General features: G+C 52.5%; 2 protein-coding genes across 8 annotated transcripts; one reads left to right on the plus strand and one right to left on the minus strand.

Moving 5' to 3' along the window:
• Nucleotides 1-83: 83 nt before the first annotated feature.
• CHMP7 (charged multivesicular body protein 7) lies at nt 84-8,385 on the minus strand. 2 transcript variants are annotated; one of them, XR_014887945.1, is made up of 11 exons: nt 7,987-8,385; nt 6,276-6,450; nt 5,180-5,365; nt 4,396-4,529; nt 3,918-3,966; nt 3,484-3,603; nt 3,109-3,207; nt 2,274-2,334; nt 1,906-2,079; nt 1,014-1,763; nt 84-611 (listed from the first exon to the last, which is right to left on the minus strand). XR_014887945.1 is itself a non-coding variant. In XM_085242717.1 (10 exons), the coding sequence occupies exons 1-10, from the start codon at nt 8,274-8,276 to the stop codon at nt 1,699-1,701; spliced, it is 1,353 nt and encodes a 450-aa protein (XP_085098843.1). In that variant the 5' UTR covers nt 8,277-8,385; the 3' UTR covers nt 715-1,698. The 2 variants fall into 2 exon arrangements, 1 of the variants encoding a protein (XP_085098843.1); XM_085242717.1 differs by lacking the exon at nt 84-611 and having other exon boundaries at nt 715-1,763.
• Nucleotides 8,386-13,386: 5,001 nt separating this feature from the next.
• Nucleotides 13,387-19,970, plus strand: TNFRSF10B (tumor necrosis factor receptor superfamily, member 10b). 6 transcript variants are annotated; one of them, XM_010723050.4, is made up of 10 exons: nt 13,387-13,609; nt 16,296-16,389; nt 16,536-16,646; nt 17,057-17,171; nt 17,251-17,345; nt 17,431-17,520; nt 17,629-17,669; nt 17,822-17,965; nt 18,395-18,470; nt 18,581-19,970. In XM_010723050.4, the coding sequence occupies exons 1-10, from the start codon at nt 13,559-13,561 to the stop codon at nt 18,871-18,873; spliced, it is 1,110 nt and encodes a 369-aa protein (XP_010721352.2). In that variant the 5' UTR covers nt 13,387-13,558; the 3' UTR covers nt 18,874-19,970.
• Nucleotides 19,971-20,413: the final 443 nt, after the last annotated feature.

Here is a 20,413-nt window from a genome sequence, read left to right on the forward strand (position 1 = left end):
TTGCTTTCAGCATACCTTTGCAGTAGAACAGTCCTAACACGGCAACGGGCTGCGAAGGGAAACAGAAGCACGAGGGACCCTGGTTCTTCCTCTCCCCTTTATTACATGTAGGCAGAAAACAGTGGTTTTTCTCCCATTGGCTTACAAAAGAAAGGAACACAGAGCTTCGTTTCACGTGCAGCCTGGGCACGCTGCTGGCTGACTGCGGGCTCCAGCAGGGCCTGCAGCGCTCAGACAAGGACACCAAAGCCAAAGCAGCACCCTGATGATGCCCAGGATTTCTCTCCCAGCCCTCCGGGCCTGAAGCTGCTTTGGCAGTAGCACAGCAACTGCAGGCCCAGGTGCTGCTCAGCCAAGCGCGTGGCTCAAGCACTGCGACTCAGGGCCAGGAGAGAGCTCACGACCAGACACTGATAATACTGAATACATTCCAGGTCAGGGTGAGGTGCAGAGAGGACTACAGCTCAACAGAGCTCTGGGCTCCCCTGCCATGCACAGGGCGTGCAGAAAGCCCACGCTCCTTCTCTTCTCCTCCTGAAGGAATTCATTTATTGATGTGCAGTACCAGGCTTTCTGCTTTTCCAAGTGCATACATATCATAAAAAAGTGACCTGCAAAAAAGAAAAAAAAAAAAAAAAAGCAATGATTTCACTTCCCAGCCTCCAAAAACATCTTCACTTGCTGTGCTTGGTTGTTTTTTTTGTTTTGTTTCGGTTTTTTTTGCATTACAAACACATACAGGGTTTTATTTTGGGGCTTTCTGGTAACCCATCATCTTGTGGAATTGCAACACCAAGACCACAAGCAGTTAAGACTGTTACACGAAACTCCAAACGAGCAAATGATGCATCTTCCCCCCTCCCACCCCAAATCACTCCACAGGAGAGCTGGAAGCAGATCACCCTGCTGCTGCCCTGCCAACAAGGAAGATACAAAGGCAGCAGACAGCTCAGATTTCAAGTAAGAGAAAGCAGAAAGTTGCATCACAGCAACTGCAAGGCTTTGTCACTGACCTCAGCACCAGCAACTCCCTCAACTTCACATATTTTGCAGGTCTCCCTTTTAAGGCCTTAGTGTCATTACAGAAAGAGGAATTATTTTTGTCTTGTGCTTGCAATTGCTGCCCTCTAGTGCAGCAGCAACACCTCCTACAATTGTTACAGTGTCTAGTTGTCCACAACCGTGCAGAACACAGAGGGGAGGGACAGAACTACCAACAGGTGGTGAAGCTGAAGCTCGTTGCAGGTAACTTATGTCAAGGGCAGTACCTATGTGCCAAGTGTTCTAAACAACCACACAGCCAAACGTTGAGCAACTGCAATGCTGCTGCAACTCAGGTTCTCAACGTGAGCCACAGCAAAGAAAAAGAAAACCAAAAAACAAAAAAACAAGCACTGTTATGGACAGAGAGAGTTTATCTCCACTGGGCAGAGTAGTGAACTGCGTTCCTGGATGTCGCAGGTGACTTGAGATGACAGCAAGTCAAATTCAGACCAGTGCAGATGTTGGCACAGAGATGACAAACACCAGCTGGGGCCAGTTCCAGAGTGGATTGTCATGGCAGGAGATCCTGTTGCTTAGCAAAGTGATTTCACAAAGAAGAGGGGACCAGGACCCCTCTGTCCCAAAGTTTTAGTCATTAGTTAAGGAGCCTTAAGACAACTTGTCAAACTGCAGCAACAGGATGCGGTCAGGTCTTTAGAGATTCAGTCCCAGAGCTGTTTGGGGTTCAGAGGAAGCAGATGGAGTATTTTGTGCCAAATCTATAAAGAAAATTGCAACATAACGTCATCAGTTTCCATCAGGATGAAGGAATAGATAATCAAACATAACAGCAACAAAAATCCTAACCCTATAACTGATCCTTGGTAATGGGTAATTAGCACAGCCTGCTGACATCCATACCTTCATCACAAACAGAGAGCTTTTCCAACTCAGCTTCAAGCTCAGCATCTGAAATGGCTCCTGCAAATCCAGAATCCGGCTCCTTTTGGGGCACAGGGTGAAGGTGGACAGGCTCCTTAGCTGAGTCCTGAAGAAGGCTGTCCAGTTCCTTCTCCAGATCTTCGGAGTCCATCTCTGCCAATGAAAGAAAACATTGAGCTTCTGGCAGAATTAAGTATCACCTCCACAGATGGATTGAAGCTTAATGGAATTGTTATTGCTCCCCACCACCACTTCATTACTCGTAATAAGGAGCTCCTGGTGAGCCGTAGCTCCCTCTAACAGCAGTGGCAGGGACACGAGCAGAAGCTGAGAGCCCCAGAACTTACCTAAACCATTGACCCCTGCTCCAGCCAGAGTCTGGGCTACTTCATCTTGAGTATCACAAAGCTAGGGAGTAAAAAAAAAAAAAAAAAGTTTGTATAAAATTGAAGTCACTCTTGTCTTCCTGTAATCCAGCTATGCCAAAAGTGGAAACAGCAAGTAATAAATACACCAGTAGTTGACCTCTTTTGCACTAATACCTGCTGCTTTTAGAAGTCCAACATGCCAAACTTCTCAATAGTAAAAACAGTAACGTGGAAGATGATTTAGTAAGTGCTACAAGAGGAAATAAACCTGAGAAGGGAAGATATCCCTCCAGTTGTAGCTATTTCACATAAGCAACAAGCTTACATCGAGCCTTATGCTAACAAAGCAAGGGACAGATGAAAACAGTTCATCTAGGAAATTTTAACAGCCTTTCAGCTCAGCAGCTGAAGTTACTACGCTTAAGTACATGGAACTGAAGAAATAATTCTCCTCCGTTTTCTACATCAGCTTATGCAGATTGCTCCCTGCACTTCCATTAGTTCAGAATACACTCTTCTTCTTCTTCTTCTCATTTCCAGGAGAGAAACATTTTCTAAGAGAGTTGCATGCTTGCACAACACTGCTAACTGAAGAGGTTGTGCTGTGGCCAGCAACAAATGCAATTACATAACACCAGACACAGACAGTTATTGGAATACCTCTGCCTTCTGATCTGAAAAGACCAAGAATAACTCCATCCGTTCTGATGATACACAAGGCAGAAACCAAGCAACAGCAGATGCTTCAAATTTGCTGGGCAAATCTGCTTATTATGCATTAAGTTCTTATTTATATATGTTCCTATTTCAGTACCTCTTGTATCTGATCTACCAGATTCTCTGCCTTCTCCACAGTGACATCCTTCATAGAGAGTTTCAAAGCACCCACACCAGCCTGATAGGCATTAAACACCTGGAAGAAAAAGAAATAGAAGCACAATGTTAACTAAAAGCAAACACTGGCAGCACCTCTCAGGACTCACTGCTCAAGCAGGACACTCATAGAGAAGCTCACACACAAAATAAGAGCCAGAAGCATTTCACTCAGAGCAATGCTCTGATATCAGAGCTGCTGCTTCCTAGAGCAGAGGATAAAGCCTCACCAGCTAGCTTGCACGCAGAGGAACAGGTAAAGCAGCACAAGGGGAAAGAATGGGGCTAGGCTGAGAAGTCCAACAGAACACTCTACCATCTGGTCAGTCTGGGAAGCGTAGATACGATCCAAGATCCCCTGCACTGCATCCAGCTTGGAATGAAGCTCCTCAATGCGCCTTTCCGTCCTTCGTTTGGACTTCAGACATCTCAGTGCCTGCAGACATTGGGTACAAACAGACCTGGATCACAAACCAGGCAGCACTCAAAGGGAACAGAATAATCACCCCTGCACAACATGGCACGCGTAAAACTGCTGGTTTTAAGAACTAGATGTTCCCATTCTCTTCACCACATCACCATGGTCAGACAAAGCCATATCTTCACCCTCAGGAGACCTTTGGCCACAGAGACACTCTTCACACTCCTGAGATAAACCTTACCACACCAAACCTGGTCATCATCTGTAGTAACGAAGCAGCCCCAAGGCATTCAGCATGTCCTACTCCTCCTAAATAGACCATCACTTACCAGTTGCTTTTTCCCAGCTCTACAAGCATTCCGGGCATCTTCTTTACATCTGTACAGATGCAATAAGAAAAAGATATATAGATAGATATTATTCCTTTGCAAGCAGCAGTAGTTTGTGTTTCTTTTTTATAAATAAAATTTAGAATTAGCAGCCACCTTCACTTCCTTGCTCTAACACACAGCAAGTGACCAAGTACCCATGTATTTCAGATACAGCAGCCCTCAGGCCATGCCTGCTTTTCACAAGTAGCCCTTGGAAGTATTTCAGATCATTGCAAAGCTTCTGACATCCATTCACTGCATACAGTTTTCATAGGGGCAAGAAACAAGACTAGAAAACCTGCCCTACTGCATTACTGAAGATATTATGTGTAAAAATGGGAAAGAACAAGAAGGCAGCTTTGTTCTTAACTACCTAACAGGGGTGGAGAGTTCTGCATCACATGGAAGTTCTTCCCACCACCCATCCCCAAATTACTTCTCTGCTTCCTGGGAAAGGGACTCCACCTTCTGTGACAGCAGCTGTTCACTTTGCATCAGCTGATAGACTCCGATGTCCACATCATTCATTGGAGAGACTTTGGCATGAAGTCCTCTGGCAAACTTCACTATCTAAAGGAAAAGCAGCAGCACACACTCAATTCACTCATCTCCACCATTCGTGCCTGCACTGGAAATATTTTCATTCTAACAGAAAGAAAAGATGCTTTTACACCCATGGTTTTGTTTGAGTCTTGTAACAGAGCTCAGGAGCCATGCCAGTCATCACAAAGTTTGATATTAAATTAGATGGAATCCTGTCTTAATGAACAGCCCATCACATAAAGCTGTCCCAGTACTTTGAACAGCGTGGGGCAGCATCATGCTTCTGGGTTCTTCACTACAGAGCCACAGTGCCCAGCACTGCCAGCACACGGGGAGAGCAAAGCCTGCTCTGTGCTGCTGCTGGCAAACAGGAGAGCCTGGGCATGAGGAGAGAAACACCCATTCCAGCAGCATGAAACCATTTCAGTTTGGGTAGCTGGGAACAGCTGCCAACTGCATTATCTGCCAATCTGTAAGCCACATGGGTAATATTACAGATGTTGGATGGCAGCACACAAAACTGAATCTCATCTGTTATCAGATTGTGGTGTTGGAGTGCACAGAATTGTTTTCCTCAAATAAAAATCGCACACCTTTGGCCAACAAAGTTCCTTCCAGCCAGATGAAACATAAGACAGGGATTACACCTCCCCAAAGCAGTCACCTTGACCCTGTACCTTCTCTCCATTCTGTTCCAGGATTGTGACTTTCTTTTCCTTTTGCAGCTGGAGCAGCAATAAATAGAATGTTCTTTCATCTGGACAAACACCAGCACAGAGGGAACGCAGCTCAGAGAGGGCAACGACGGGGTGAGATGAAAGCACAGAGTTCTGATACAGGCGATAAACTTCCTCTGCTTTCTCCTGGAAGGAAACAGGACAGCGTTCAGTTTCCTCTCAGCTATTTTTTAGCTCTAGGTGCCAAGCTGCACCTTCTTCCTCTCACACCAAAGGTAAAAAGTTAGGCACAGCTTGGGTCAGGCTGACCTGCAGAATGAGGCATAAAGAACTATAACACTGTTCCAATACAAGCAGGTGGGCGCTTCTACATTTTTCCTCCCCAGGGGTTTAAACCCCAAATGAACTTTTCTTTAATCCACACAACGAGCTGTACTCATTGAGTCATTTTCCTGTGTAAACAAGGGAAAAGCTTTCCCCATTCAAAGTGAGGAACTACAGAAACAACGCTTCCCATCAACTCCTGAGCTCTGCATCAAGGCATGTGATGTTCAGACACCTTTTGAAGCTTCCCCTTCCACACACACCCCCCCTCTGAAAGGAGTGTGCAATACCCACCCCTGAGGAAAGACACTGTATGCTATCAGAGTAACTACAAATAAAGGCATGCATCCAAAGAGCTCTTGCATTTCTTCCAGCCCCAGTCATCCAGAGGCCACCTGCACACAGCAGCAGTAAATCCTGGTGCTCATTTTAACAGCCACCAACAGAAAGGACCCCAGGATCCTGACTGCCAGCACAGCACTATTCAATTTAGGCTGCAAATTCCTCTTGTACACTGTACTTGCACCAACCCAAACCCAGAGGTCTCACAGCACACTTCTTGTCTTCCTGGGCAAGACAGCAAGCCTGCCCTCGCATTTCTTAGATGTTAGCAAGAAGTCAACACATTAGTTTAGAGGAACACCCGTAGATATGCTTCTGTACTCCTCAGGTGTAGGAAAGCCTGAAGGCGGTCCTTTTTCAACCCCAAACCTTCCTTGCTAGCACCTAAAACTGCTCTTTTATTTTTCTGAAGACACTCAGCAGCACTTACCTGAAGTAGCTCCACATAAATCAGAACTTCCTCCTCCTCAGGTACTTTGCTGTCACCCAGCACACTTGAGAGCGTCCACTTCAGGGGCTTCAGGATGAAGACTCCCACACCCCAGGAGATCCAACTGCTGTCCACACTGGCCATGAAGTCTGACTCCCTCTGCATCTTGCCACGTCTAGAGAAAAGCCATGCATGCAGAAATGAATACAGTCAGCTCTTCCACCAGCAGCAAGGATGGGTGCCAGCACAGAAAACAAAACAAAACAGCTTCTTCCAGGCTCACAGTTTCTGTGTTCTGTTACTTGAAACCACTGGGGCACTGAACAGAGAACCTGATGAGGAAGTTCAGTTGCAAATTTCATGTCTGCTTCATTTGTGCATTAAGTTGCAACAACAAAAAAAGAAAGGAACTCTCTGTATCTGAGAAATGTTATGTTGCACATGGATTCAGCTAACCACCGCTGTCCTTGAATATTTCAGGGTATCAGACTCAGGCTAGTTTCACAAGACAAAACACTTCATTGCAAGCATGAGTGTGCAAAACATCCCCACGTGCCCACGCAACCCCATACACCATCAGAGCCACTCATCACAGCAACCATCTGACAGAACGTAACCCCATTTAACACCGAGTCCCTTCCTGCTCCTACAAGTTCTCCCAGTGCAACACTTCCCTTGGTACTGCCCTCCCACAGCTCCTGCCAGCCCCAGTGCACATCCTTTGGGAAACCCCAAGCTCCTGACGTGCTGCTTCACCACCTCGTACAGAGCTCCCTCCTACACAACCCCACACTGACCTTTCTGTGTTCTCCCCTACTTTGCATGGCGCAAAACCTCTTCACACTCTTACATAACCCCCGTGCTTGGTTAGCACTCACGGGCACAACCACCCCTTCCAGGGGCAGCACCCTTAGGTCCCCCTGCACCCACTGCTTCTCCAGCACCTCAATGCACTCCCCCTGCCATGGATATAGCTGACATTCTCTCAAGCCCGTCTCGCTGCCTGGCACAACACAACTCTCCTTCCCTGCACGCACAAAGCTCCCCATATCTCAGCCCACCTACATAACAAGGGCCCCCCATACAGCCCCACTGTGGGGTGCGCCCCAACTCCAGGCACAGCCCCCTCCTACCCTCCAGAAGCAGCCCCTTAGCCATGCCCTGCATTTCACCCCAAGCCCCTCTCTGTCTGTGTACCCACTTAGGGCTCCTGGCTGTACCCGTCCATAGAATTATAGAACGGCCTGGGTTGCAGAGGACCACAATGCTCATCAGTTCCAACCCCCTGCTGTGTGCAGGTCGCCAACCAGCAGCCCAGGCTGCCCAGAGCCACATCCAGCCTGGCCCTGAATGCCTCCAGGGATGGGCATCCACAGCCTCCTTGGGCAACCTGTTCCATGCCTCAAGCCCCCATTGCACAGAGCTCCCCAGCTGCATCCCCTCCCTTATGTAGACCCCCCCCACTCTCCCCAGCTCAATTATCGGACGCAGGGAGACAACTCCAGGCACAGGATCTCCCCACACTGCAGCCCAAACTCACTGCTTCACTCCTGAGCCCACAGCTCTCACCCCCATCCCCAGCCCCATCGCCTCGCCGCCCCTCAGCCCATCACACCGCACCCCCAGCCCATCACACCGCTCTCCCATCGATCCCATCCCTCCCCCCCCCCACCCCCGATCCAGGCTGCTGCCCACCGCCCGGCCCCGCTACCTGAGCAGCTCCCGCAGCACGGTGCCGAGGCCCAGCGGCACGCTGCCCCGCCGCTCGAAGCCGTTCTGCAGCTCTCGCAGACAGGTACGAACCGCACCGCGGCGGCGGCCCCGGCCCAGCACCAGCCCGACCCAGAAGGCCATCTTGCTGTCCCACTCGGTGCTGTTCACTTCGCGGTTCTGCTTAAAAGCCGAGAAGAGAAAAGCCATACGCTCGTCGTCCGTCTCCCACTCGGGCGGCAGGTCCCCCGCCGGGGCCGGCCCAGGGGGCGCCCTCCCCGGGCTGCACATCTACGCGAGCCCCCGGCTTCGCCGCGGCCTCCGCCCGGCCGGGACCCGCCTGGCTGCCAGGGACGCGCAACGCGCACGCGCGCCGCTCCCCCCCCACCGCTGTCCTTTGTGTGGGCCGCTCCGCGCCGCCCCCCCCGCACCGCCCGTCGTGGTACGGCCCTGCGCATGCGCTGTGAGCGCGGCCGCCATTTTGAGCAGTGGGGGGGGTGGAGGGGGTTACGGATGGGGGGTGTTCGTTGTCTTCCACGTGGCTGCGTGGAACTTCGTGGGTGTGAGGCTCGCAGCGTGCTCTGGGCTGTCAGTCACAGCTCTGAGCGGCTGCTCTGAGCGAGCAGCGTGTGGGGGGCACGGCAGTGCCTTGCAGCAGGGCTGGGGCTGTGTGAGCAGCGTGCTGCGCACGTGGAAACCCCCAAAACCTCTCAGGGTTGGGTCAGGGATTCCCTCCGACCGCCTAAAAACACCGCGTAAATGTCGTGTAAACAGCACGGTGTGTGCTGAGCGTGGCCCCCGAGCTGTGGTGGCCCCCAGCGCTGGCAGTTCTCACTGTTCTGTGCATAACGGATCATCTCACGTTCTCCAGAAATACTTTTCGTGGCCCCCTCAGTGAGAATGCTTTAAGATCGACCCTCCCTATGGCTCTGAGGCTGGGTGGGTTGTGTAGGGCCCAGGAATCCTAATAAATAGCAATAGGACGAGGAGAAATGACCTGCGGGGGGGGGAAGGAGAGGCTGACATTGGATATTTAGGAAAAAAAATCTCATAAAGAGGGTTAATGCATCAGCATAGGCGGCCCAGGGAGGTGGCACTGCCTCTGGGGGTGTTGTGGAAACGTGGGATGTGGCACGTGGTCAGTGAGGATGGGTTGGGGTTGGATTTGGGGTCTGGAGGTCTTTTCCATCCTCATAGAATCACAGAATGGCCAGGGTTGGAAGGGACCTCAAGGATCGCGGATCTCCAACCCCCTGCCACAGGCAGGGCCACCAACCTCCACATCTCACAGCAGCCCAGGCTGCCCAGGGCCCCATCCAGCCTGGCCTTGAACACCTCCAGGGATGGACGGGGATCCACAGCCTCTCTGGGCAGCTGTTCCAGCACCTCACCGCTCTCACAGCAAACAGCTTCCCCCTGACATCCAGCCTCAATCTGCCCTCCCTCAACTTCAAACCATTTCCCCTTGTCCTGCAGATATTAACCCTTTCAAAGAGTTGATTCCCTTCCCCTCTGTAGGCTCCCTTTAGGTATTGAAAGGCTGCAATGAGGTCACCCTGCAGCCTTCTTTTCTCCAGGCTCCTCGGTGACTGTGAATTCCAGCATGCCATCCCTCCCAGGGGTTTCTTCCTGGGAAGAGTGACATTTTCAGACTGAAAAAAAAGGGGAGGCAGAGGCTGTTCCTCAAGCAGAGCTGCCAAGTTTTTGCTATTTCTACATCTCTGCACTCGCCATATGTGCTGATCCTTGCCCACGACAGAAAGGAACAGCTCTGCATTTCAGCAGAAGGCTCCAGGAGCATCCTGCTGCCCGCACAGCCCTTTGGTACTGCACTCTTTCACTGAATCCCTGCATCTTGCATGCAGTTCTCCTTTAAGGTTTCTGGCTGTGAGGAAGCACGAAGGCTCATCCTCAGTTGCCATATCTCAGTGTGTGGAATTTGGAAAACTGTGTTTTGCTTTATGGCTTGCTTGTGCCCTACCCGACCCGTGGCGATGGTGAATGAAAGCCATTGCTGAGGTTTTTGGAGGGCTTGGTGTGGCCTCTTGGATGCTGCAGGTCCCAGATGCTGCTCTGATCTGTGCTTTAAATTAGCAGATGACTCAGCAGAGCCAAGAGACTATTTTTATCTCCTTTCAGCCAAGCTGAGATTTCAAATTAGTCATTTCGGTGTTGGCCTCAAAATAAACTGCCTTATAACTGTGAAGCCATTGATACCCAGGAACCAAAGCCATTCTGCACAAGGGAGGGCGCAAAGCAAAGCAAACACCGCGGACAGAAAGCTGAACCACGAGGTCTGACCACAAGATCTCATCACAGGAACCGCACAGGGCTGTGTTTAAACACCTGGGAAAATCAGCCTTGAACCTTTGGCTGCTGGAGAGAGGCATCACGTGTTCATCCATGGAAGGAGCCAAGTGATGGTCATCGTCCTGCACAAGAAATCCCCTCCTGACCTGTGGGAAAACAGTACAGAGTGGACATGGGGTTATATTTGACAGGAGAACACATCTGCGTGTGCTTTTTTGGAGGAAAGATTCAAGACATGGGTGGCTAATTTGTTTTGCGTTGGCACAAAGAGGTGGAACAACAGCAGTTCGGTCCCTTTGCAGGGTCTCAGGTTTATGGGGTGAGCCTGGGGGGTGCAGCAGGGGGCTGCGGGCTGCTCTGGGGCACTGTGTGGGCTTTGTAACCCCCTGGGAAGGGACTCAATGAGATTTGATGCAATGCTGATCATTTCAACCCCAGGCACACCGAGCCGGAGCTCTGCAGTGGTGTCAAAGCATACAGATGCTCAGCTGGGATAAGGAACCTGCTGCAGTGCAACCCTCATCCCACTGGGGCTCTCCCTCATTCCAAGGCCCCTTTTAAGTCTGTTTTCAAGGGGACAGAAAAGGGGAGGGATGGGGAGAGCAGGGAAAGGGGTCGGTCTGAGTTCAGTAGTTCAAGCATCCTGCTGTGCAGAAGGGAATGGGGAACCTGGGGCTCGGCAGCTTGCCCAGGGGGAAACCAAGCTCCGTTCTCATGGAGTTCACAGCCAGGGTGCCCATGAGTCCTTCATTCCACTTATAAAGAGGAACCTGGTATTTATGAGCCAAATCTGTTTGTATCCAGAGGAGGAAGTTCAGAACTATTGGATGGATTCCCAAGGCATTCTATGGTTCTGTAATACAGCTTTGAATGAAGAGAGGAGAGGAGAGGAGAGGAGAGGAGAGGAGAGGAGAGGAGAGGAGAGGAGAGGAGAGGAGAGGAGAGGAGAGGAGAGGAGAGGAGAGGAGAGGAGAGGAGAGGAGAGGAGAGGAGAGGAAGAGAAGAGAAGAGAAGAGAAGAGAAGAGAAGAAGAGAAGAGAAGAGAAGAGAAGAGAAGAGAAGAGAAGAGAAGAGAAGAGAAGAAGAGAAAAGAGAGCTGCCCTCACCCCACATTATGAAACCAATGTTCATTAGCCAGGAGGGCAAGAAGGGCTGATAAGGGCGAGCATCCCGTGCAGCCCTTCATGACAGGCATCATCTGTGAGTCATTAATTCCCACTTTGCTCCCACACCTTCCCTGCTCCCTGGAGGCAAGCTGTGCTCCTTGCGCTCGTTTTATTTACCACCTGCAGCAGAGCCGTGGAAGAGTGGGAATTTGGTGATGTGTAACCATGGAGGTGCCCCATTGCAGTGCACTGAACTCACACCCAGTGCTTCTGCTCTGCAGCCTCTCTGGGTTTGCAAGGAGCCGGGCTGCAGGCGATAAGCACACAGAGCAGCCTGTCCTGGGCTGATAAATCCTGAACCCGGTGCAAATCAGCCTTACTTGGAAACGTTCTGCACGTCTGGCTGGAAATTCTGGCCGGGTGGGTGGGTGATGTGTGTGTGTGTGTATCCCTGCCCTGATGTGCTGTGTGAGCACCCACGTGCCGAGCATAAAGCTGCCTTTGTTCAGAACTGTGCAAAAACACAACGTCTGCGGTTGTTGGCACGGATAACTCCTGGTCCAGCTTTATAAATAAGATATTTGTGGCTGCGGCTACCTAGCGAGGATGAGGAGTCCGGGTCCTGAGTGCTGGTATGGATAACAGTTCTTATTTTCAGCACTAAATTAAGCAAGTGCTGCTCAGAATGGGAACCGAAGTGCCCGCTGTTAACTGAAGAATGTGTAGAAAACAAGCAAACAGCTTAAAGCCGGGGGATGTCTGCATGCTGTGTGTGTGCAAGGCATCCCATAAACAGCAGCAGGTCGGGATGTGGGTCCTTCCAGTCCTGCTGAACGTGCAGGGCTGGGGAGCAACGTTTGCTTGAGTTAACTGGGAAAATCAGCTGCCTGCAAAGGCTGCATGACCTGAGCTGGGTGAAGTCATTGGGTTTGGTTAAGCAAAGGGCCCTGCGTGCTTCTGGGGTTTGTAATCCCAGGAAACAACCACTAATTCATCCTTCTCCTTTAAATCACACTTGAGTTGAACTGCACTCCGAGCCCTGATGTCTGCAGGGAGCACGATGGATTTCCAATTCATTGCCACATTGAGGGGATGCTCCCAGTTACCCCAAGCCGTCACCTGCAGCCCTGCTGGCCCCATTGCAGCTGCTGAGCATCACTGCCTTCCCCTCCATCTCAAGCTGCCAACCATGCCCTGTTCTCACCCATCGCATGGAGCCGCACCATTTATTGCTACCCCGCGCCTTCTGCCTCCTCTCTCACCTGCAATTTTTCTGCTCCGGGCAATGTTTAAAAAGGATCCGGCACTGAAGGATTATTTAACTCAGCCTGGTGAATCATCTCTAGGGAGGGAGCCCGGAATTCTTGCAAGCCTGCGCTGTGAGTTTCATTAGCCCAGAGTTCAAGGTTAGAGAAAGATTAACAAGGGACTGCATTTCTCTGCTTTGCTTTTGGGGTAGTTTTTCTTCCACCCCGTCCACATAACCCCGCTGCAGAGAGTCTCTCATTGTGTAACAGCAGAAAATCCAGAGGTTTTCAGTTTGTTTCTTTTTTTTTTCTTTCCCCTTTTACTGAGTTTTTATCCCCAAAACGATCCGGAATTCCCCATTTTCCGGCTCAGTGGCGATGATGGGTTCGTTCTGCACCGCCCTGCTCTCCCTACAACCCCATCCTCCATATCAAAGAACCTCAGCGAGAAGACGCTGAGCAAAGCCCTCATCTGTCCCGAGAGCTTCAAGAACAGAAGTTTGGGCACGAAAATCCTTTATATATGTATTAAAAAAAAAAAAAAAAATCTAACAAATCAATAATAAAAGCGTGTGAAACGTGAGCCAGGTTCAGCTTTCCCTGTTTTAGTGATTCTGCAGCGAAACTTGCTGCGGTTTTTCGATACGTGAGTTTGTGGCGGTGCCCGGAGGTCGCAGCCAGCTCTTTCTCCTCTCCTCCTCCTCCTCCTTCTGCTCCTCCTCCTCCTCCTCCTTCTTCTCCTACGTCACGGCGCGCGGTATCGGCAGCTCACATTGCTTCATACATCGCAAAGCTGTCAGCTCGTCAGCTCGGACCGGGTCCGAACGCGACGGTTTGGGACCAAACCCTGTCTTAACTCGATCCGAATCCGGATCCCAGCCCGGGCGCAGCGCCCTCCGCACCGCGCACGATGCGCTCAGCTGCGCTCCGGTTTTGCCCCGTCCTGCTGCTGCTGTTGGCGGTGCGTGGATGGGTGTGGGGGGCTGGGGGAGCTGGGGGGGGGTGGGGGGGCTGGGGGACACCGAGGGGATGTTTTGGGGTCTCGGGATTCCCGGAGGTGCTGCCCGATGTCGGCGCGGCATGTCCGGGCTTGTTGCACCGTCGAGGGGGTATGGAGAGGTGGGGACGGGGATGGGTTTTGTATGGGAAGTGGTGGGGTGGGAGGCAAGGGGGGTGTTTTATGGGGGATGGAGAGACGGGGGAGTGGGTTGGAATAGGTGGGAGTCTGTGGGAATGGGGGTGTAGGGGATCACGTGGAGTGGGGGGGTGATGGGGTTGTGTGGGGGATTGGAATTCTCCTTTAGTGGGGATTTCTGGACGGGGGGGAATCCGGGAGTTGGGGGTCGCCCAGATCGGATGCTATGGGGGGAGCCGAGGGCATGGAGGGGCTTCCCGGATCGAGGGGCTACGGAAGGGGCAGGGGCTATGGGGGGCTCCCCTGGTCTAAGGGCTCTGCAGGGCTCCCATGATCCCGGGGGCTGTGGGGGCTCACCTGGCCCCCTTACAGGGGTGGTGAGGCTATAGGGCCGCTTAGCTGCCTGGGGGCTGTAGGGAACGCTGGGGCTATGGGGGCTCAGCTGGCCCGTGGGATGGGAGCGGTGGGCTCACCTGGGTGGGTTTGTAGGGGACAGGGGTGTGTGGGGCCGAGGCTGTGGGGCACAGAGGGGGATGGGATGGGCTATCGGCCCTATGGGCGTGTGGGGCTCGGGGACAACAAGCCTCGCCGTATGGGGGATGGGTTCCTACTTCGCTGCCCTGCTGGGAGGGAATTCCCCACTTTTTGCTTGAGAGCCATTTTGTTGTCGGTGTGACCATCGGGAACATTCGGCAGTGCTGGGGTCTGGAGTGCAGTGTGGGAATGCATCACATCACCCCATATAATAATGGGTGCCCAGACCTCAGCGCTGGTGGCAGTCGGGGTCAAAACTCCACCACGCGTGGATCTGTTCCTGCGTGGATGGGTGGTGCCCAAAGTACGACATACCTACAGCCTCACCTCTCCTGGCCCCACAGAAATGCACCCCTGAGGTTGGGGGAGCTGGATTTGTGCCACCACAGAGGCACTCAGACCCTGGTGGGATGCCCACCATCCAACCCTAAAAGTGCATCAGCTTCACATCGGGTTCCAACCACGTGCAGCTTATAGGAATTCAGTGATTGAGGTGCTATTTTCCAGCATCTTAAAGCCTCGCTGATGCCAGCACCTATGGAGTCATTCAGAACAGCCCTTTATTTGACTGTTTAACTCGGTGCTGCACATGACTGTCGTCCGATGCTGCGCCGCTTCCTTTGGTCACCTCTGCCCATTGCATCATGCTGGAGTTCGGCCACCAGCACATGAGGATTGTGTGCAATGGCTCTGGATCTGCCGGAGCTCAAACTCCAACTAAAGCCCGGTGGGAAAACCCCTTTGGTGTGACTGGAAAGGTTCAGGGCTTACAGTCTCTCTTCCCAAAATGGAGAGCTGGCGTTGCGTTAATGCCATAAGGACACTGCGGGGTTCTGTGTGGGATCGGTGCTGCGATGGTCCAACTCCTCCCTTGGGTAAAAAAGACAGAAAAGAAGGAAAATGCACGGAGTTTTGCTGCAGTGGCTTTGAGTGGATGAGGATATTGGATTCCTCCGCCCCAGCGCGGTGCTGGGGACGTTTCCTGCACGTGTGGCTTCTGGCCCTGGGTGCTTTGCAGGGCTGCCATACAGGCTGGGAAGGCTGGTAACTTTATCGTGCACAGTTCTGTTTTGCGATAGTGATGCAATCCCACACCCCAGGGGCCCTTCCAAACGGCAGGCGGGTTGTGTTGTTGGTGAGACCAACTTTGCAGGGTTTGAATGGAGAAGAACTTTTTTTCCCCGTGAGGACAGGCAGTGCACTCTCCATCCATGAAAACTTCCAGATCTTGGCTTGGTGAAGCCCTAAAAACTGCAGAGGTGGTGGAAGGCAAAGGATTTACGTTAGACAGAAAAAGGCTTTTTGTCCTTTATAAACACCCAAACAGCTCGGGCAGGCGTTTCGACCCGGACCTGAGGTGTTCTCATTTCTCTTCTTGCTCCCTGCCCCAGTGCAGAGGAGGCAGAGAGCTCCAGAAATGCTTTCTCAAAGTAATGCTGGTGGTGAGCGCAGGACTTGGTCCTCCATTAGGAGGTGTCCCCTCCCTGCCATTGTTTGCTTTGTCGGTCCCTGTGCTCCGTGCCCACACCCTTCTTTGCGGGAAGTGATGAAGAGGAAGAGGGGGGGCCAATATCTGCTCCTGCAGTGCCTTGGAGGTACTGCTTCAGCGTTTCTGACTCAGGGAAGAAATATGCGCTCTACCAGGCGGGTTATGGGAAGGGCACAACGCGGGTAGAGGGAAGCCTCTGCCTGGCTGCCGCTGCCCACGTGTCCCTGTGCCCTGTCCTGGGGCCCCAGTGGTGTGGAAATGGTGGGAGCAGCTCAGCCTTCCTCCCCACCGCCTCCCTTGCTGCTCTTCGTTATCCCTGCACAGCACCGCGCTGCTTTCTTCCGTTCTCTTGGTTCACGTGCTCAGAAACTGGGGAAGGAAAGCAGGCATAATCGGGTCCAGCAGCTGTGGGCTGTCCCGGTGCGATGCTTCTCCTTTGCACCAAGGATTTGGGGTGTTTCTAACCCAGTTTTCCTGTGTTTTTAACAGAAGGTTCACTTGGGATCTGCTGCGGCAGTGAAGAAGCGGGCAGTCAAGTCAGATGTCCTGAAGCCAGACCCCTACAGCAAGAAGTGTCCTATGGGTAAGGCAGTCACAAGCATCACTCCGTGCAACTCAGTGACAGCAGAATCAGCTCTTGCTGCAAAGACATCCCCACGTCTTGGCAGCACCGTGCCTCCAGTGTGGTTCATTAACTCGTACTTCTTTCCATTTCACCCCTTCTTGCAGGCACCTATTTGGCAAACGACTCCTCCAGGTGCCTCCCATGTAAGAAGGATGAGTACACCGAGTATCCGAACGACTTCCCCAAGTGCCTGGGCTGCCGGACGTGTAGGGAAGGTAGGAGGTGGTGTGAGGGAGGGTCGCTATCAAAGCTTCTGCATAAGGAGTGAGGACATCTGCAGCAACCCTGAGGAGCAGCTCGTGCTGGGTGTGCTTGGGATGGAGGGAGCAGGCTGCATCCTGACCTGGCGCAGTGGATACTTCCAGATCTGCATCTCCATGCAGCACAGCATCCCTTGTGCAAAGCTGGGATGTGAGTCCTCCAGCAAGCACTGGGGGGGGTTGGGTGCACGGCAGTGCTTGCAGGCTGCTGTGGGAGCTTTAATGCAATCATTGCTTTGGCATGTGGGCATGGCAAAACTCCACCCCGGGGGGCAAGCTGGGCTTCCCTGGGCTTGCGGGTTGTTGGCTGCATTGGGGAGCGGATGGAAGAGCCTGAGCAGGGCTGTGTTGCTTCTTGCCCACAGACCAGGTGGAGGTGAGTCCCTGCAACTCCACCAGGAACACACGGTGCGCTTGCAAGAACGGCACCTTCTGCTTACCTGACCACCCCTGTGAGATGTGCCAAAAGTGCCAAACCCGGTGAGTTGGGAGCTGGGGAGCTCTTGGGCTGCTGTGGGGATCCCCAGGTGCTGAACCTGCCCCATATCCCCCATCCCAGGTGCCCCAAAGGACAAGTGAGGATAGCTGCTTGCACGCAGCAGAGCGACCTGCGGTGCGGTCCTCCCTTGGACAACTCCTCCAGCTTCACCACCAGTGAGTTTGGATGGGGTGAGGGATGGAGGATTGGGAGCTGCTGTTGTGGCAGCAGCTCCCCACACCCCCGTGTTGTCTGCTTTAGCAGGCATCATTATCAGCACCGTGCTGCCTGTGGTCCTGGTGTTCCTGCTGGTGTTATTATGCTGCTGCTGTTGCAGACGCTACAGTGCAGGTGAGGGGGATCACGGGCCATAGATATGGGGTCCTCACCCCCCAGGGTGTGGGCAGGAAGGGGACGTCCCGTGGAGAGGAAGGGTGACAGCACTGCTTTTTCTTCCAGGGAGTGGTGGAGTGCTGAGCAGGAAGCCCAGAGCCATGGTGGTGAGTAGTGCTGGGCTTTGCTCTGCTTGCTCCCCGCTTTGCTTGCAGCTCATGGGAATGCTGTGGTGGGGGGGGGGGGGTGTGGATCACCTGCAGCCCCCGCTGCGAGGATGGCGGGGCTCCAGCTTGGCTGCTCTGCATTTCTCTTCCAGCAGAAAATACTGTTGCAGCGGATGGGGATTCAGGACAACAACTGCAATGAGCAGATCTACCAGCAGCAGCAGCAGCAGCAGCAGCAGCTGCTCACCACAGAGCAGGGCTCAGAGGTTCCCCGTGGTGTGGAGGTGGAGGTGGAGGTATGGCACTGTGCCCCTCTGCTCCTCCTTGCATGGCTGAGCTCTGCTGCTTTCCTCTGCCTTGAGCTGATTAACTCAAGGGCTTCCAAAGCTGAACCAGGGTGTCTGCATGGAGATGGGTGTGGAGATGCGGATGGGCATGGAGGTGGAGAAGGGAATGGAGATGGAGATGGTCACAGAGATGTTCTATGCCCATAATCTTCTTTGTTCTACACTCAGTAGTGAGCAAACCTCCCCCTGCCCAGCATCCATGAGCTATTGTGATCCCAGTGTTAGGAACCCATCACCCCCATTGAGGAGTGTCCCAGGGCTGCGTGGCAATCTCCTGCCCCAGCAGTGCCCAGAGATGTTCCCTGACCCCACTGTTAGCAGGGGGGGATAGTGCTCATGCCAGAGCTCTCTGGGTGCTGTAATACGTCTCTTTTTCAGGAGGTGGCACCAAGAACTCCCAATGTGGAAACCCAGAGGAATCTGGTTCCAGTGCCAGGAAAGGACCCCATAACTGGTAAGTGTTGGGATGTGGTGCTGGCAGGGATGGGCTGAGCCTGAGGGCTCTGAGAAAGCTCTTCCAGTCCGGATATCCGCATTCCCTGAGCTTCTCCCTTCTCATTCCAGTTTTGTCTTCCTCTTTCAACACCTTTGTCGACCTTGTGCCCTTCCCTCAATGGAGGAGATTCGGCCGAGCCCTCGGTCTGCGGGAAAACAACCTTTATCAGGCAGAGCAGAACGACAGAGAGTCAGGGGAGCCCTTATATCAGATGCTCATCATGTGGCTCAACAAAGAAGGCAGCAAAGCTTCTGTGAATACACTGCTGGAGACCCTGTCCCAGATCAGCCTCAGCGGCGTGGCAGACATAATTGCCTCCGAACTCATTAGGAATGGATATTTCCAGTATGAAGTGAGCTGAGGAGCACAGCCAGCCCTGCGTCTCCCCAGCTGGAGCTGAAGATGCGAACTCCTCTGAGAACCCTTATCTTGATCTTTGTGATAGTATTCTCGTGGCTCCTCTCTCCCGGAGCCGTCGCACTGTTCAGCTGAGCCTGGAGGAGTCGATCCCATCGGGAAGCAATTGGGGTCTTCTCCACCACACTCAGCATTGGTGCTGCCTTAAGGAAGCCAAGCGAGTGCCTTGATTTCATTTGGCCAACGCAACGAGCCCAAAGGTCTTCCAAGCTGCCTTTGAGATCATCTCATTTGCAAGCACTGATTTTATACGGACCTCGGTGCAGAACTGCATCTTTGCTTGGTGCGGGCACTCATTGGTTCTAACTGGATCAACTTTTTTAATTTTTTAATTTTTTTAGTGATACTTCTGCTTGTAGAACATCTCCGAGCCGACCATCATGCTTAGTACTGCATGCGTGGTGGGCAAGCATCTATGGGGCTCCTGGGTTACCCTCTACAATCTATTCAGAGTTGCATTTGTAGCTAGTTCTGCTTGCCCTTAGGAGTAGACACAAGACTATAGCAGTGGGGTTGGAATTGGATGATTCCCAAGGTCCCTTCCGACCCAAGTCCACAATTCTATGACTGTAGGAGACGTGGGCGCGAGTCATTGGCACTGAGACTGCTGAAATGAGGGTGGTGAGGCTGGGTCGGTTTATTCCCAATGCCAGGGCTGTGGGGCACCCAGCTGGTTGGGTTGCTCCTGCACCTCCAGGGACAACACACAGCTCAGGGATGAGGTGCTGCAGCCTTCCAGCCCCAGGAGCTGCCCCTGTGCGGGCGCAGGGTTGGGCAGCCCCTCTGCACCCCTTTCCGTCCTCTCCACCCCTGTGCCAAATACCAGCAGGACTTTTGTATTTATGTATTTATTGATTGTAAACGCGTACATACATTAACTTAAAATATAATATAAAAATAGCTGGTTTTTTTTTTTTTTTTTTTTTTACTATGCGTGACTGTGTGTTTTATACAGAGCTCTGGCCCAGCCAGTTAGTTTTATCCAGGATTTTTTCTACATGTGTCTTTATGAAGGAAGAATAAACTTAAAAACAATAACAATCCTCCTGATTCCTCGTCCCTTTTCCCCTTTGCTTTGCCATTACGTTGACATCGCTCCGTTTTAGCTTTGCATGCCCTGGACATTGCAGAGCTCTGCATCCCCACCAGCAATGCTGCTGCAGGTCCTCAGCAGCAAACTTTTGCTGCTTTTGCCACGGGTCCCGTGCTCTTTAGCTGCCTGTAGAAGCAGGAGGCTGCAAGCTCGGTCCCTCGTGCAAACAGAGGCTGTGTGCTGCTGGAGCTGCAATGCAAATCCATGCAGTGCTTGCAAAAACCCCCGAGCTGCCCCCAGCCATCCTGCTGGATCACATGCAGGGCATTTCTCATTGCAAGCACCCAAAGCAGGAGCTGCCAGCACAGGGAGGGGGAGAGCAGCCTGGCAGCCTGGTGCTTTGCTCTGCATGCAAACCCAGCAGGGGCAGCTCCTGCAGGACATGCACGGT

The sequence above is a fragment of the Meleagris gallopavo genome, chromosome 24 (genome assembly GCF_905368555.1).
Source record: "Meleagris gallopavo chromosome 24, MGAL_WU_HG_1.1, whole genome shotgun sequence".
NCBI lineage: Eukaryota > Metazoa > Chordata > Aves > Galliformes > Phasianidae > Meleagris > Meleagris gallopavo.

Bases quoted from the DNA above. Each gene is read 5' to 3' on its own strand.
- CHMP7 (XM_085242717.1), bottom strand. From the start codon at position 8,276: ATGTGCAGCCCGGGGAGGGCGCCCCCTGGGCCGGCCCCGGCGGGGGAC. The intron at 3,967-4,395 runs GTAATTTGGGGA...GCATCTGTACAG, and splicing joins CTTTCCCAGGAAGCAGAGAA to ATGTAAAGAAGATGCCCGGA. The intron at 1,764-1,905 runs GTATGGATGTCA...TTTTCTTTATAG, and splicing joins GCTCTCTGTTTGTGATGAAG to ATTTGGCACAAAATACTCCA.
- TNFRSF10B (XM_010723050.4), top strand. From the start codon at position 13,559: ATGCGCTCAGCTGCGCTCCGGTTTTGCCCCGTCCTGCTGCTGCTGTTG. The intron at 17,346-17,430 runs GTGAGTTTGGAT...TGTCTGCTTTAG, and splicing joins CTCCTCCAGCTTCACCACCA to CAGGCATCATTATCAGCACC. The intron at 17,966-18,394 runs GTATGGCACTGT...TCTCTTTTTCAG, and splicing joins GTGTGGAGGTGGAGGTGGAG to GAGGTGGCACCAAGAACTCC.